Source organism: Neovison vison, chromosome 14 (genome assembly GCF_020171115.1).
Source record: "Neovison vison isolate M4711 chromosome 14, ASM_NN_V1, whole genome shotgun sequence".
Taxonomy (NCBI): Eukaryota; Metazoa; Chordata; class Mammalia; order Carnivora; family Mustelidae; genus Neogale; species Neogale vison.
In genome coordinates, this window is record NC_058104.1 from 28082099 (window position 1) to 28096997 (window position 14899).

The 14899-nt window shown below is 55.6% G+C and overlaps 1 protein-coding gene across 2 annotated transcripts in view; it reads right to left on the bottom strand.

The window, feature by feature from the left end:
- Window positions 1-2740: 2740 nt before the first annotated feature.
- Window positions 2741-14899, bottom strand: part of ABCC6 (ATP binding cassette subfamily C member 6) — a 45637-nt gene continuing 33478 nt past the window's right edge. For both annotated transcript variants that reach the window (XM_044233082.1, XM_044233083.1), the window contains 9 exons: window positions 14325-14635; window positions 12730-12929; window positions 10609-10735; window positions 9767-9868; window positions 8867-9013; window positions 6772-6930; window positions 6525-6691; window positions 3678-3872; window positions 2741-3362 (listed from right to left, as the gene is read on the bottom strand). In XM_044233082.1, coding sequence (XP_044089017.1) covers window positions 3254-3362; window positions 3678-3872; window positions 6525-6691; window positions 6772-6930; window positions 8867-9013; window positions 9767-9868; window positions 10609-10735; window positions 12730-12929; window positions 14325-14635 — 1517 coding nt within the window. In that variant the 3' untranslated portion in view covers window positions 2741-3253. The remainder of the gene's footprint in view (window positions 3363-3677; window positions 3873-6524; window positions 6692-6771; window positions 6931-8866; window positions 9014-9766; window positions 9869-10608; window positions 10736-12729; window positions 12930-14324; window positions 14636-14899) is intronic.

A 14899-nucleotide genomic window follows, 5' to 3' on the forward strand; every position in this document is an offset into this window, starting at 1 on the left:
TTCCAGCATGCAGGGCTCGGTCCCGCCCTCGGGTCTTCCCTCTTCCCCAGACATCAGCATGGCTGGTCGCTCCCATTTCTTTCACAGTGGCAGCTCACGGAGAGCAAGGCTCTGATCGGTTTACTCCTAATGAATGCCCTCCCCGAGCACATCGCTCAAGGCCGGCGACAGATTCTCCAATCCAAGACTGAGCTCTCTGTGCTGGGCCCTGGGCCCTATGTGACATCATCAGGGCCTCTAGAACGTGCCTTTCAGGAGCTGCAGGTACAGCCGGGATCATCGTGTCCACCTGGCCAGGTAGGTGCAAGGAAGGAAGCCGATCCCGGTAAAGCACCCAGTGCCATGCCTGGCCCTCAGGACCCTGTCCTACATGGTGATGCCTTTCATTCATTTGTCCACCTACCCATCCACCAGTCGGTCCGTCCATCCATTCGTCCCTGCAGGCGTCCTTTATCGAACACTTCCACATGCTACGCGTCGTGCCAGGTGATGGGAGTCACAGTGAGCGCATGGGAACAAATCCCTTGTTTCAAGAGGGAAAAGAGCCCATTCCTTCCCTTCCTGGGGGAGATGCCCGAGTGGAATCCAGCTGTCAGCGAGCTGATGTTCCAGAGCTGCAGCGGGTTAGGATGTGGGCTCTGGATCCCTGCTTATGCTCTGTGTGCATTTTCTTGTCTGTAAAAGGAGCCTCATGAAAGTGTCCTAGTCGGCTGATCACCACGGTGCCTTCCTTCCCCTATTTTAGGGATTCCCTGAAAGCCTGTGGTGGGCATCAGGGCAGGGCTTGGTGAGCGTTTGCTGTGACGTGAGGGGACATAGGAGGGTAAAGGGCCGACCGAGCCGGGCACTGAGCCCAGGTCTGAACGTGGCTCTCCCTGCAGGTGTGGCCCCCCGGGCATGGTGTCTGGGGAGCTGTGCTGTGCGCTCCTTGGCACCCTCCTCGGTGCTGCTCCCATGGCACACACGCCACTCTGTCCCTGAGAGAGGCCCTGGTGGCCCTCGAATGACCCTGAGTGCGTTGGCCAAACACACAGCGGCTGCCACGTTGGCCTGCGGTCACCCTGCCTGGATGTCAGGGGCCCCACTCCAAGCAAAGTACCGCATCGTGTTCCCTCCTGTTGTTCCACGCTGGGCAGGCACCCCCACATGATGCCTTGGGCTATAAATAGACCCAGAAAGACCTCCCCCGACCCCAGGCGCTCGCCAGCTGGGTGGCCTTGGCAGGTCCTGCAAACTCTCTGGGCCTCATTTTCCACATTGCCAAAACAGAGTTGGTAGGTCCTAGCCATGGTGGGGCCGGCCCTCTGGAGGCAGGACTGGGGGCAGGCAAGGGATGCAGCCCTCTGACCCCACTTGGCAGGCGACCGAATGAGCCGATGGCCACACCTTGGCAGAGGGATGGAGAAGCTGCCATTGGATCTAGATTTCATTTCCTCTGGGCTGAAAACCCTACCCTGGCTGGACCAGCAGAAAGTCTCTGTGACTTGGCTGGGACGGGGTGGGGAGGGGGGCGACTCCAGGCCCTTCCGGACGCGCCCACAACAGCCACTGTCCGTGTATCTGGATGACCGTTGGGCTGGGTGAGCCCGGTGCCTCTAAGCTGTGGCCGATTCCCCCAGGGGACACTTGGCAGCGTCTGGACTTCTCTTTGTCACACCTGGAGGGGACAGTGCTTTGGCATTGAGTGACGAGAGGTCAGGGATGCTGCTGAACGTTCCACAGCACATGACCCAGAATTACCAGCCCCACGTCAACAGCGATCGGTTAAAAAAACATCCTGGCGTGTACGGCCTCTGCCCCACAGAGGACCCGAGGAGGGCCTCCAACAGAACAGCACTGACACAAATGGTTCTTGAGCCCGTGCTTTGGGCCCAGCTCAGCTTGGAGCACTTCCACGTACAAACTTGATCCCGCAGCAACGTCGTGAGGTCACGGAAGATCCCTGGGCTGCCAGAAAGTTCATCTGAGGCGGAGACCCATTTCTCATGCCGCCCTTCACCACTGTGTGTCTGCGTGACCTCAGGCTTGGCTGTCTTAGACTCCGTCCCTCTTGCCCCGCGCCTGCCGCCAGTTTTAGCCACGCTGTATTAGGTTCCCAACTGCTGAGGGAAATAGGCCCGAGCCCCATGGCGCGGGGTGCTGGTCCTGGCCCCGGACGGATGCAAGCCTGGCCCATCTCCGCCGTGGACCTTCGGTTTCCAACGGTCTCCCGCAGACACTCTGGTTGGTCCCCCTGCTGCGGGCCTCCCCTGACCCCACCACCCTGCCCCACCCCAAAAGCTGGAATTTGGTCTTTTACACACATGAAAGGTGTACCCTGAGCAAATTCTCTCCATGGGGGGCCCCACAGTCCCTGGCTCTGCCAGTCTTGTTTTTGGCACACAATGTGCTGGTGCTGGGGGCGGTGGCCTGTGTGTTGGCTCAGACAAGACGCTCCTTGGGGCTCATCTACAAGGGGGGAGGAACCGCAGCCGGAGGTGTGGAATTTTCTGGAATCCTGCGGGGAGCTTTAAAAATACATAACAGAATGGAGAGCGCATCACTTTGTGGTTGCAGCCAGGAGGAAGGTGGGTGTGGTCACGATACGGCGACCAGAGCGGTGCTGGTGGTACTGGACACGTTCACCAGCCCAACCGGTGGTGTCAAGGCTGGAGCCTGCGCAGAAACACGTGTGACATGCGCAGACATGCACACACGTGCACAAATACAAGCAAAAGTGGGAAAATCTGACCAGAATCAATCAGTGGTACCAGTGTCCATATTTTGGTTATGATGTCGTACTGTTGTTTTCCAAGATGATGTTATTCGGGGAAACAGAGTAAAGCTACCCGGGAACTTTCTGGATTACTTCTTATAATGGCTTGTCCATCTACAACCATCTCAAAATAAAGGGGGTAATTGGAAAGAAAGTACACACTCCATTGCCCCAGCCCCAGTCCCGGGGATGGTGATTTTCAGCGTCTGGCGGGGAGCCCCGGCATGGGTGGGTTTTGGAGTCTCTCCGGTGCGGCCCCTGGGCAGCCAGTGTGGAGAGCCACGGGCCACTTCAGCTCCGGGGTGGACGGGGCCAGATGAGCCCTGGTGAGACCGACCCGGGGCTGTGACGACTGGTTGCTTTCTCTGCCATTTTCCTCCCAGAGAGCAGAAGGGTCTAGACCCAACCCTGTGGTGCCACCGATGGCCCCTGGGTCACGTGTACCCCCAGGGCACAGCAGTCTCTCTGGGCAGGTGCGATGAGACGAGGGTTGAGGGCTCAGACCAGGCCCGATTCCTGCGCCAGCCGGTAAAACAGGCCTTGCTGGGCCAGCAGCTGGGTTGGGCTGCCGCTCTCCGCCAGCTGCCCCTTGTCCATGACCAGCACCCTGCAGGGGTAGAGAGAAACGAGCCCCTCTTACCAGCCCAGTCAGCCCTGGCCACTCTGACGCCGAAAGCCCAGCGTGTCTGCCCGGGTCGAGTCTGGCCCTCCCTGCGGTTTCCTGATGCCAACAAGCAGGGTGGAAGCCTCTGCTGGGCCCGAGTCCTGGGCCTCCTCCCTCTCCTCCCCTCCCGGCATCAGTTCCGCCTCCTGCAGCGTGCACACCGCTAACCCATCCCAGCGCCCCTCCAGCTCGGAACCCCACTGCCTTCCTCTGCCGCTGCGGGGTGGCAGGGGCCGGGGGTGGGAGAGGGCAGCGTACCTGGCGCAGTCCATCACAGAGCACAGGCGGTGGGCAATAAGCAGCACCGTGCACTGGGCGGACCAGCTGCCGAGGGCCGCCTGCATCTGCAGCTCCGTGCCCGGGTCCACAGCAGCCGTGGCCTCATCCAGAATGAGGATCTGGGTTTTCCGGAGAAGGGCCCGTGCCAGACACAGGAGCTGCTTCTGGCCCACGCTGGGAAAGAGTGGGAGGGTCAGGCCGGACACTGGTGTGCCTGCACGTCAGGATCGGTGGGGCCTGCCCACAGATGGGGTTCCCCCGACAGCCGCAGGAGTTGAGGGGATGGTGTGTGCCCATGCACGTCCATGCGTGTGGTTGGTCTCCAGTCCACAGAGATGGGAGGGATCCCCATCCTGCCATTTTTGAGCACAGTGACCCGAGTCGAGACATTCAAACCCCGGTGCCTCAGTTTCCCTAGCAGTGAAATGACTATTTCTGTTCGTACCCTGGGGTCTTCACCCTGTGCCGGACCCACAAGCAAGTGACTGTGCAGGGTCACTTCTCACAATGACCTCCAAGGTGGTTACTGTATTAATGAGCTGTATGCCTACTGAGGGTTTGAGGACAACTTAAGGCCCATAGAAGTGCTCAGCAGTGTGCTTGCCACAGAGAAGACCCTCAGCACCTGCGGGCTTCTCCTCCTCTAGTTACCAACAGGGAAGCTGCAGCTCGAGGTCACACGGACTGTGAGACCCCTGACCCTCGAGACCCAAGGGTGTCCTGCAGTGCTCTGCTGCTTCTCATTGTGGAGCCTTCCAGCAGTGTCTCTGGGGGACCCCAGGCAAGCCTCAGGCCTCCTGTGCCAATTCTGCAAAATGGGTTTCTTATTTCTTTTAATTTTTTTAAAAAAGATTTCTTTATTTAATTGACAGAGAGCCAGCGAGAGAGGAAACACAGCGGGGGAGTGGGAGAGGGAGAAGCAGGCTTCCCACCAAGCAAGGAGCCCAACAAAGGGCCCGCCCGCAGGCCCCAGGGATCATGACCTGAGCCAAGGCAGATACTCAACGACTGAGCCACCCAGGCGCCCCCGCAAAATGGGAGAGTGCCTCTCTGAGGACTGACTGTAGGGAAGAATTATGTTCCCTATATCTAGGCACTGTTTGAACAACTTGACTCAAAGAACTCTAACTGCTTACAGGAAGGAGATACTAACTGTAATTCCCATTTTACAGATAAGGAAGGTGAGGCCCAGAAGATTAACTTGCCCAGGGTCCCAGAGCTGCTAACTGGGACATGTCTAAACAAGTGGGCACCAAGCTACACCACTTCCTCGGTGTCTGGAAACTATTGCAACGCCTAGTCCCTTACCCTAACACCAGCGAGGGCAGATGGATTTCAAAATCCAGAACATCCAGAACAAAATTTCAAAATCCAGAACAAAATCCGCACCCCCCCCCTGCCAAATTTTATTTATTTGAGAGCAAGAGAGTAAGGGGGGGCAGAGAGAGAGAAAGAATCTCCAGCAGATACTCAGCTGAGCACAGAACCCTAGGCAAGGCTTGATTTCACGACCGCAGGATCATGACCTGAGGCAAAATCAAGAGTCTGACGCTTAACCAACTGAGCCACCCAGGCGCTCCCAGAGCATCTTGGTTTTGAAAAAAGCACACACCTGTACGCCTGACGACAGCATTTTTCACTATAGCCGAAAGGTGAAACCAACCTAAGTATCCATCAGTGAATGAATGGGTAAGAAAAATGGGGTCTGTCTCTACAGTGGAACATCATTCAGCCTTAAAAAGGAGGGAAGTTCTGACATCTGCTACAATGTGGAGAACACTGTTCTGAGCGAAATAAGGAAGCCACTTAACTGAGGTACCCAGAGTAGCCAGGTTCCTAGAAACGAAGCAGAATGGTGGCTGCCGGGTGCCGAGGGCTGGGGAAAACACAGGATTGCTTCTTTAATGGGTATAAGGCTTCAGTTTTGCGAGATGACAGAGTTCTGGAAATGGGTTGCACAGTGGAGGGGATGTACTCAAGACCACCAAGGTACATTAAAACACGGTCAAGACGCTAAATCGTGTGTGTATTTTGCCACAATTAAAATTTCTTTAAAAAGGCATAGACCAGGGGGGCCTGGGTGGCTCAGTGGGTTAAGCCTTTGCCTTCGGCTCAGGTCATGATCTCAAGGTCCTGGGATCGAGCCCCGCATCAGGCGCTCTGCTCAGCAGGGAACCTGCTCCCCCCACCCCACCCCCGCCTCTCTGCCTACTTGTGATCTCTGTCAAATAAATAAATAAAATCTTTAAAAAAGAAAAAAGGCATAGTCCAGGGCCTCTTGATTTGGGCTCAGGTCATGATCTCAGGGTCACAAAACTGAGCCCCATGTTGGGCTCTGCACTGGGCGTGGGGCCTGCTTGGGATTCTCCCCCTCCCTCTGCCTCTCCCATCCCCACTCGCGCGCACTCTCTCTCTCAAAAAAAAAAAAAAAAAAAAGAAAGAAAAAGCATCTACCATATGTTTACTCAATACCCCAGTGCACATGGGGTTAGCCCCAATATTAAACACATTACCTTTGTGGCAAAAGAAATGCTGAGTGGGATAAAGAAAGACCGTTAAGTGGGTCAAGATTGGGTTTTTTCCCCCAGATACATGTAGGAACTGAATTAGGGGAAAAAAACTGGCTACTCAGAGACTGTTGGCATCCGGGATTGCTGCTGAGTGAAGGGATTCGTGCCGTGAGGACTGACTGGGGCGGGTAGTCCCACGGAGGAGGCGGATTGCCAGGGCGTGTTATCCTGGGCTGAGGCGGTGGGGGGAGCCTTGGCCACACCTGCTGCTCCCCTAGCTCCTCCCAGGTCCCCGAGGGGTGCGGGGCAAGCCTACCTCAGGTTGTGACCTTGTTCGGCACACTCATACTGCAGCTGGCCCGGGAGGCTGGCCACCATGGCTCTGAGCTGCACCGTCTCCAAGGCTTCCCAGATGGCTTCATCTGTGTGCTCACTCAGCACGTCCAGGTTCATCCGCAGAGAGCCGGGGAACAGGGTGGAGTCCTGGCCAGAAGGGGCAGTGGCTCAGAGTGGGGCCCGGCCGTGCCTCTCACCTCCGCCCACCCCGGTCCCCCAGACCTCACCTGGGGGATGATGGTGATCCTGGACCGCAGCGTGTGTAGCCCCACATGGGCAATGGGGACCCCGTCGATCCAGATTCCCCCCTCGGCCGCCTCCAGGAGCCGCACGAGGCCCCCGGCCAGGGAGGACTTCCCGGCGCCCGTCCTGCCCACAATGCCCACCTGTCGGGGGATGGGAGGCAAGGCTCATTCTGGCCAGCCCTGGCCAGAGGAAGGCAGACCGCGGGCTGTAGGGTCCCCGAGCATCTCTGCAAGGTGTTTCCCCTGCATCCAAGATCCATCCGTCTGCCCATCATCCTTGGAGCACCCGTCCTTCCATCTGTCCCTCTGCCCTCTCATCTGATCACCTTTCCATATGCCCATCCCATTCTATCCAACCTTCTTTCTGGGCATCATTCCCTTCCCCTCATCTCTCCCATCTTTCCCGCTCTGCCCCCACCCTTCCGTTTCTCCCCCCTGCCACCCTCACCCATCCTTCCGTCGCCATCTCAAGCTACATCTATGCCGTCCTTCATCCATTCTCCCTCCCAGCCCCGCCAGAGCTCATCCGTCCGTCCATCTGCCCATCATTGCATCCGCCTCCCCCCATCCTTCCTCAGTGTTCACTGCTGCATTCTCAACGTCTGACACTCGGTGGAGGTTTGGCACGATTTAAGAAGTGAATGACACATGTCACCCATCATGGGACAGGCACTGTTCTAGCCACCAGGAATAGAGGAAATAGGAAGTCCTTGCTCCAAAGAGCTCCTTGTGTGGTCTGGGAGAGAGTACAGCTGAGTACACCTCATTTGACTACAGTGGAATGAACAAGCCCCCTCTATAATCAGACTCTGGGCCTGAAGCTGCCTGGGATCGGGGGTTAACAGAGTAACCGGGGAAGGCTTCATGGTGGAGGGATTCTTGAGTGGCATTTTGAGGGACAAAATGAGTAGGAGTTTGGGGAGGGGTAAGATTCCGTGTCAACCACACTAAGTGTTAGACTGTCGACTCCCCGAGGGCAGCACTGGGTACCCACCTGGCCTGCTGAGGCAGCTGACCCACCGTGTTGGCTAAGTCTCAGCAGGGCAATGCACAGACACTTGGGCCCGGCCTTGAATGCCAAGCTCAGGAGTTAGGGCTTTTCTCTAAGGGAAGGTGGGAGCAGAAAGCAGGTCTCGAGCAGGGGAATGACATAGCCAAATAAAGATCATAGGAAAACAGACTAGAGGGGACTGAAATGGGAGGCTGGGGGCTCAGGGGCCTAGAGCTGTCCAGGGGGAGGCAGGAAGGAAGTACAACTGGGTGAGGAGTCCATGGGACTAAGCGCCTGTAAAATGGGGTAATTCTAGCCCTTCTTTTTTTTTTTTTTTTAATTTTTTTTAAAAGATTTTATTTATTTATGTGACAGAGAGAAATCACAAGTAGACAGAGAGGCAGGCAGAGAGAGAGAGAGGGAAGCAGGCTCCCTGCTGAGCAGAGAGCCCGATGCGGGACTCGATCCCAGGACCCTGAGATCATGACCTGAGCCGAAGGCAGCGGCTTAACCCACTGAGCCACCCAGGCACCCCAATCGTAGCCCTTCTGCATAGGGCTGTCACAGTAAAACTGCAAATGGCAATAAAACCATTGTTAAACCTTTCTGTATTATTGGCGATGTCCCAGGCCCTGTCCAGACAGTGTCCAGGTATTAACTCAGTTAAACGTCACAACAGCTCTAGATTGATACTATGATTTCCATTTTACAGATGGAAAAACTGAGATCAAGACACGAAGTGACTTGCTCAAAGTCAGCCATGGCAAAGCCAGGAACTGAGGTCAGGCAAACTGGGTAAGGCACGTGGAGCATTCAGCCCCCTACCCCAGCACATAGTAGGTGTTCAATAGGTGTTCAACTAATGTCATAGACATAAAGAAAGGAGGGAGTCGGGGAGATGCCTCTTGGCTGGGACACCAAGGTGGGCGGGTGGTGCATTCCACCAAGATGGCGGCAGGTTTGGGCGAGAGTGTAAGTTCAGTTAGGAGGTGACAGATGCATAGATAAGGGGAGATGAAGCGGGATGCGGGGTGCTCGCCCTGGGCCTGGCCTCCATGAGGAGGAGGATGTGGGAGAGCTGCTCACCTTCTCTCCAGCGTGGATCTTGAAGGACACACCCCGGACAGCCAGAGGGAGCTCCGGATGGTATCTCAGCCCAAAGTTCCGGAACTCGATCTCCCCGCTGTGAGGCCAGGAGGACCGGGCGGCACAGGTGGGCAGCCTCCAGGGTGCCTGGGACAGGAGGGGACACAGGATCAGAGGAGCCTCTCTCCGAGGTGTCTCATGAAGTGGCCCACCTCTTTGAGGTTCAGTTTCCCCTTTTGCAAAATGGGTGTATTTACTCTCTTTTATAGGTTGCAGGGGATATGGAACAAATTAGTATCTAGAATTATAAAAATAATGCTAGCACTGGCTATTATTATTTTTAGCCACTATTAATTGTCAGATGATATCCTCTCTTCCTCTAGAAGGAATAGACACTCCCCTTCGTCTTTGGGAGGAGGGCGAGATTGTGCAGTAGGGGTCATTAGCAGCTGCTGGCTCTTCCTGGGACCTTGACAGGGCCCGGCACCCCTGGAGGCCCCTAGGAGCAGTGGGCCCATATGGAGTGGCCGTGGCATGCCTGGCCCGCAGTCCTTCCCCGTGGGGTCTCCCACGCCCCTCCTGGCACGCCCACCCTCATCCCTCCCCGAGTGGATCCTGTGTTACTCTAAATTCGCTGGGAAGCCTCTGTGACATTGCTAGCACGCTGCTGTTACTGCGCTGTCCCACAGCTGTTCCTTATGGTCCCCTGTCACCCAGAATGACCTGCTTTGCCCAAGTGAAGAAGCACAGGAACCAGGATATGTCCCAGCCCCGGTCCCTCTGCTCTTAAGCATCCCTGCTGCGCTGGCTGCACCTCTAGGCTTCGGTGCTCAGGGCTGTCATGCCTGGAGCGGATCTAGACTCCGGCCTGCAGCCGCGTCCCCTGTCCTCCACCGTCACCTCCTTGGGAGTCCGGTCATAGTCCTTCATCCGCTCCACCGACACGATGCTGCTCTCCAGGTCCGTCCAGCTGCGAACGGCCCACTGTAGCGTCTGGGTCATCTGGTGGGAGAAGATACCTCAGGCCGGCTTCAGTGAGGCCACCCCGCAGGCTTGCCTCGGCCCCCACCCGTAAGGCAGTCTCCCAGGTCCTGGACAGACAAGGGGATGGGGTTTGACTGCAGCCGCCAGGAACCCCCCCTTCCTTCAGTAGAACTGCGGTATGCAGAGTAGAAAGGAGCTTGTCTGACCCATCTCGACACAGGTGGGGAGACAGGACCAGAGAGGGTGCGTGGCCTTCCCAAGGAAACACAGCAGGACCTGGGCTCACTGACTTGCGTTCTGCGAGGTTTCTAGCGCCTGATTTGCCATCATTTTGCCTCGTAAAATGAGGATAGTAAGAATATCCCTGCTGGGTTTGTGGGCAGAGTTAAACGACTTAATATTTGCCAAGCTGTTAGAACAATACTTCATTCATAAAGAATGCTACTTAGATACGTATATCTTTCCTCCACAGATAGGATCTGACATTAAATATTGTTATTAATAGTTAACAAAATTTAGTGAGGTTCTACATATATATATATATCTCTTCTCTCTATATACCTGATCTCAACTAGTCTTTATAAGGTATGAAGAGATGACTGCCCCATTTTTCAGATGAGCACACTGAGGCTCTGTGAGGGGAGACTCTGGCCCAAGGTCCAGGACGGTCCCCCAGCTGCACTTTCCTCACAGGTTGGCACTCTGTTCCTTGAAGGTCCCACTGGCAGGGGTCTGTGGGTCTCGGGTGCTGGCAGTACCTGGAGGGCGGCGGACACGGAGAAGCCCACGAGGCCAGCGCTGAGGTGCACCTTGCTGAGCACGGCACACGTGGCGGCCACCAACACCAGCACCTTCCCCAGCAGCTCCAGGTTGACAACCAGCCACCTGCGAGGGGAGGCAGGGAAGAGCCGGCTCAGCGGGGGACCCTCTCTGCAGGACTTGCTTCTCTGGGCACAGGGCCTCATCATCGTGCCAGCTTGAGTCCCACAGGGGTCCCCAACCATGGTCCCCTGCACACCCCGGGCCCCACCCAAGCTTGGTGGGTGGGGGAGGTGGATGATCTCCTATCTCTTCTGTGCCCTGCCCAGAGCCTGGCACGCCCTAAGTGCTCAAGTGTTGCCATAGTGCCAACCTTCTGTCCCTGGGGTGTGCCTGGCCATATCCCTTCCTTTTGCTCCCCTTGCCTGAACCCAACCCCCTTTTATCTTTGTGCCCATGTTGGCTTGAATGTGGCCTCCTCCAGGAGTTCTCCTGGCCTGCTCCTCCCCTTCCTCTCTCACGTGTAACTGATAACTTTGTAGCAGTTACCACCCTTTGTAAGAAAACTATTTACTAAGTCCTCCACTCAGCAGATCGTGAGCTTGACGCGGGCAATGGCTTTGTCTCGCTCATGACTGTGTCCCCAGCACCTTAGCACAGGGCCCAGCACTTAGTAGGGGCTCAGTGACTAATATATTGAGTGGATGAATAAATATGCAACCCCTCCTACTGGATTCCTACTCTACCATTCATCCAACAAGCACATATTAAGCCCCGACTGTATGCCATGCATGCTTTAGAGGTGCTGGGGACACAGTTTTGAAACCCGTCTTCAGGGAGTTCTGGGCTTTACTACATATAGTATCTCGTTCTCCAAACAACCCCGCAAAATGGGGTTGTCCCCATCTGACAGGTGAGGACACTAAGGCTCAGAAGAGTTAGGTATGTGCCCAAATACACACACGTAACAAGTCTTTGAAGCCACATCACCCTGACCAATACCAGAAAGCATGCATCTTTCCCAACAGGTCATGGATTTGCAAGGGAGCAGCCCAACAAATGAGTAAGTAACCGGTTTCCTAGACGGCTGACCTTGAGACAGTCCCCGTGTTTCTTTAAATACCAGTTTAGCCATCTGTGGAATGAGGTAACATCTGGCTCCTTACAGTTGAGAAGATTCAGTGAGATGTGTCATATGTGACACGGAAATGACTGGGCCTTCCACATAGTAGGCGCTTTCTAAATGTTCAGAAGGGCTTTTCCTGCTAGGTTAGGATCCTGGGAAGACTCACAACAGATCACCCAGAAGGCATATGGGAGTGAGACACTGCCCACAGCCACACGGCCTGAGTTGCAGCTGGCCAGGGACCCAGGGCACAAAGGGGAAAGGAATTCACATTTATTGAGTGCCTACTGTGTGCCTGGCCCTCTCCACACTATGGCACCTGGATTCAAAGCCTGAGTCCACCACATACTGACTGTGCACCCCTGGGCAAATTCCTAAATCTCTCTGTGCCTGAGGTTCATCATCTCTGTAACAGTCTCTGCCTGGTGAGTTAATAGGACTAAGTGAATAGATCCATGTACGGTGCCCGAACCCTGTCGGGCATGCAGGAAGCTTGTTACAAGTACTAGCTGAGGGTATTTACAAAATCCCGATAGCCACCCCATGAAAGCCATCCCACTCTGACAAATGAGGCTCAGAGAGGTGTGTAACTTGCCCAAGATTGCCCAGCTAGGAAGTTGCAGAGATGGGATAAGAGCCCATGCCTGTCTGGGCTCAAAGCCTGCATTCCCGAAAGGAGGCTGAGGATGCTTATGTAGCTGCTCCATGGAGCCGTGGAGGCCAGTCCAGGGGCCTGGCCACAGAGGCATCTTCTCTTTGGCTGACGTGCCTCCCCACTGCCTACCTGCTCCTGGTGTGTCTGCAGACCACATTCCATCTGCTCATGGCACAAACCAAGGGCCCCCATGGGATGTAGGCAGTTTTATCCCTGCCTTGCTGTATGAGCTTGCACAGGCCACTTGGTCTCTCTGGCCACACACTATGACCCTCGGTCTCACTCATCTGGGTTCCCAGATGGAGTACTATGTCTTCTCTGCCCCCAGGCTCCTCTTACCTCTCAGCCACCAGCCGTGGGAAAGTGACTCTCTGGCTTTCGTCCACGTATGCATCATTCTGAGCCACAAAGGGGCGCTGAGCCTGGAAGGCTCTGACCACTGCGCTGCCCTGGAAGGTCTCGGCCACATGGGAACACACGCGTGAGTGCCTGGCTGACTCTAGGCGTCTGAGCTGGCAGAGGCTGGCTGCGTATAGGCTCTGCGGTGGGACAGGTGTGGAGGAGAAAAGTCACCGACACAGCAGCACAGGGGAACCTCAATGACACACTTTCCAACCAGGCTCCACTACCAGCTTGCTCTGTGACCTCGGGCTAGCTGCTTCCCCTCTCTGGGCTTCCAATTCCTTGCAGAATCAGAATGACCTGGGTTCTTTTCCCAGGAAGCTCACCCTCCCGTGGCCCAGCCCAGAGCGAGTAAATCAGAATCTCTGGTGAGGTCCCCTCAGCCCTGGAATGTTTTAAATAAAACCTTCTGGGTGATTCTCATGCACAGCCAGGACTGAGAAATCCCTCCTCTGGTGTGACTGTCTCATTCCCAGCTCTGAGGCCCCTTGCTTCACTTAGGACCAGTTGTTTTGGGAACAAAACCATAAAGGACACGGAAGGCAGGTGGCCAAGTGGAACTCATTCCCTTAGCTGGAACTCCTGTGCCAGGTGCCGGGAACCTAACAACACACAAATAACAAGACTGTTATTTGGTGCGAGTTGCCATTTGCGTGCAGGCCAGGAGGCTGTGCATGGGCTGAACACCCAAGCTGGGTACTAGGCTCTTTACAAACAGCATTTACTAATAGGAGGTGGACGTTCGTGGGCTTCACGGTTTATAGACGAGAACACCTAGGGCCCAGAGGGATAATGCAGCTGCTTTGGGTCTCTATGGCAAGTAAGTGGCAGGGCCCAGATTCAGACCCATCTTCCACCTGCCCCCAAGGCTGTCCCTTCCTTAGTTAAGAGCACAGAGAGACCACAGCAGTGGCTGTGGCTTTTGTCCTAGGACCATAGCTTTTTTCCTACTCTATTTCTGATTTCCTGGGGTGGAGGGTGAGCTTCCCTCACAGTATCTGCGTCAGTAGGTCCTGGATGGGGCCCAAGAATGTGAGTTTCTAACTAGCTCCCAGCTGGCACTGATGCCGTGGGTCTGAGACCACACTTGGAGACCCATAGAGTGAGGATGGAGAAAGGGACAGCGTCTTGGTGACCACTGGCCCACTGCACTTCAGGAACGTAAGCCATTAGATTCTGTCCTCTTGTTCCAAGCTAAGGAGGCCACTGCTCAGGCAACTGCAAGAGTCAACCCTAATATGACAGCCTTCGAGACCTTGCTATGTCTTCTTGGTTTCTAGATCACTGGGAAAGATCAAGCTGGATTCCAGCAGCAGCGCGATGTGATGTGAGCTACTGACAGCCTGGAGGTGGACGTCTGGGAGATGGAGATGAGTAAAAAGTGTTGGAAACACATTGTGGTTTCTCTGCCCCTGGGAGTTCTTCTAGAGACGGTCCCCAGATGCCCACTGGACAGAAGCTCCGGCTCAGAGACAAGGGTCTGGCTAATGTGACTTGGGCTGGCCCTGGGAACCTCCTCAGTCTCTTCCTACCTGAAGCCCAGCATAGAGGGCCACCAGCGGCAGGATGGCCACAGCTGCAAGCGGGGTGGCCACCGTAATCGCCAGAATGGCCTCCAGGAGTCCAAAACCATAAATCAGCAAAGACCGGACTTTGTCTGGGATGTCCACATCAACTGTGTCTGTCTCCTTGGAGAAGTGGTTCAGCAGGTTCCCGAGGGGGGTCCGCTCAAAGAAGCCAATGGGAGATGGCACCACATCCCACAGAAGTCTCCGGAAAAGCAGGCTGGATGCCCGGATCCCCGCTAGGAGCACCATGGCCACAGAGGCAAACAGCCCAACGGCTGGGGGTGGGGGGGGGGAAGAGAGAGGGTGTCAGATCATGAGAGCTGAGACCGCCCCCAACCACCCCATGGTGGCCATCTTCTGTTTTGACCACCTTGACAATCCCTTGTTGGAAGAGATGATACCACTCTGGACTTAGGGCGGGTTCTAAACCCAGTGACTAATATCGTTACGAGAAGAGAAGACAACCAGAGGCACAGTGAGGGGATGTGAAGACAGGCACAGACGCTGCAAGTCAAGGACTGCTGGCCCCCAGCAGAAGC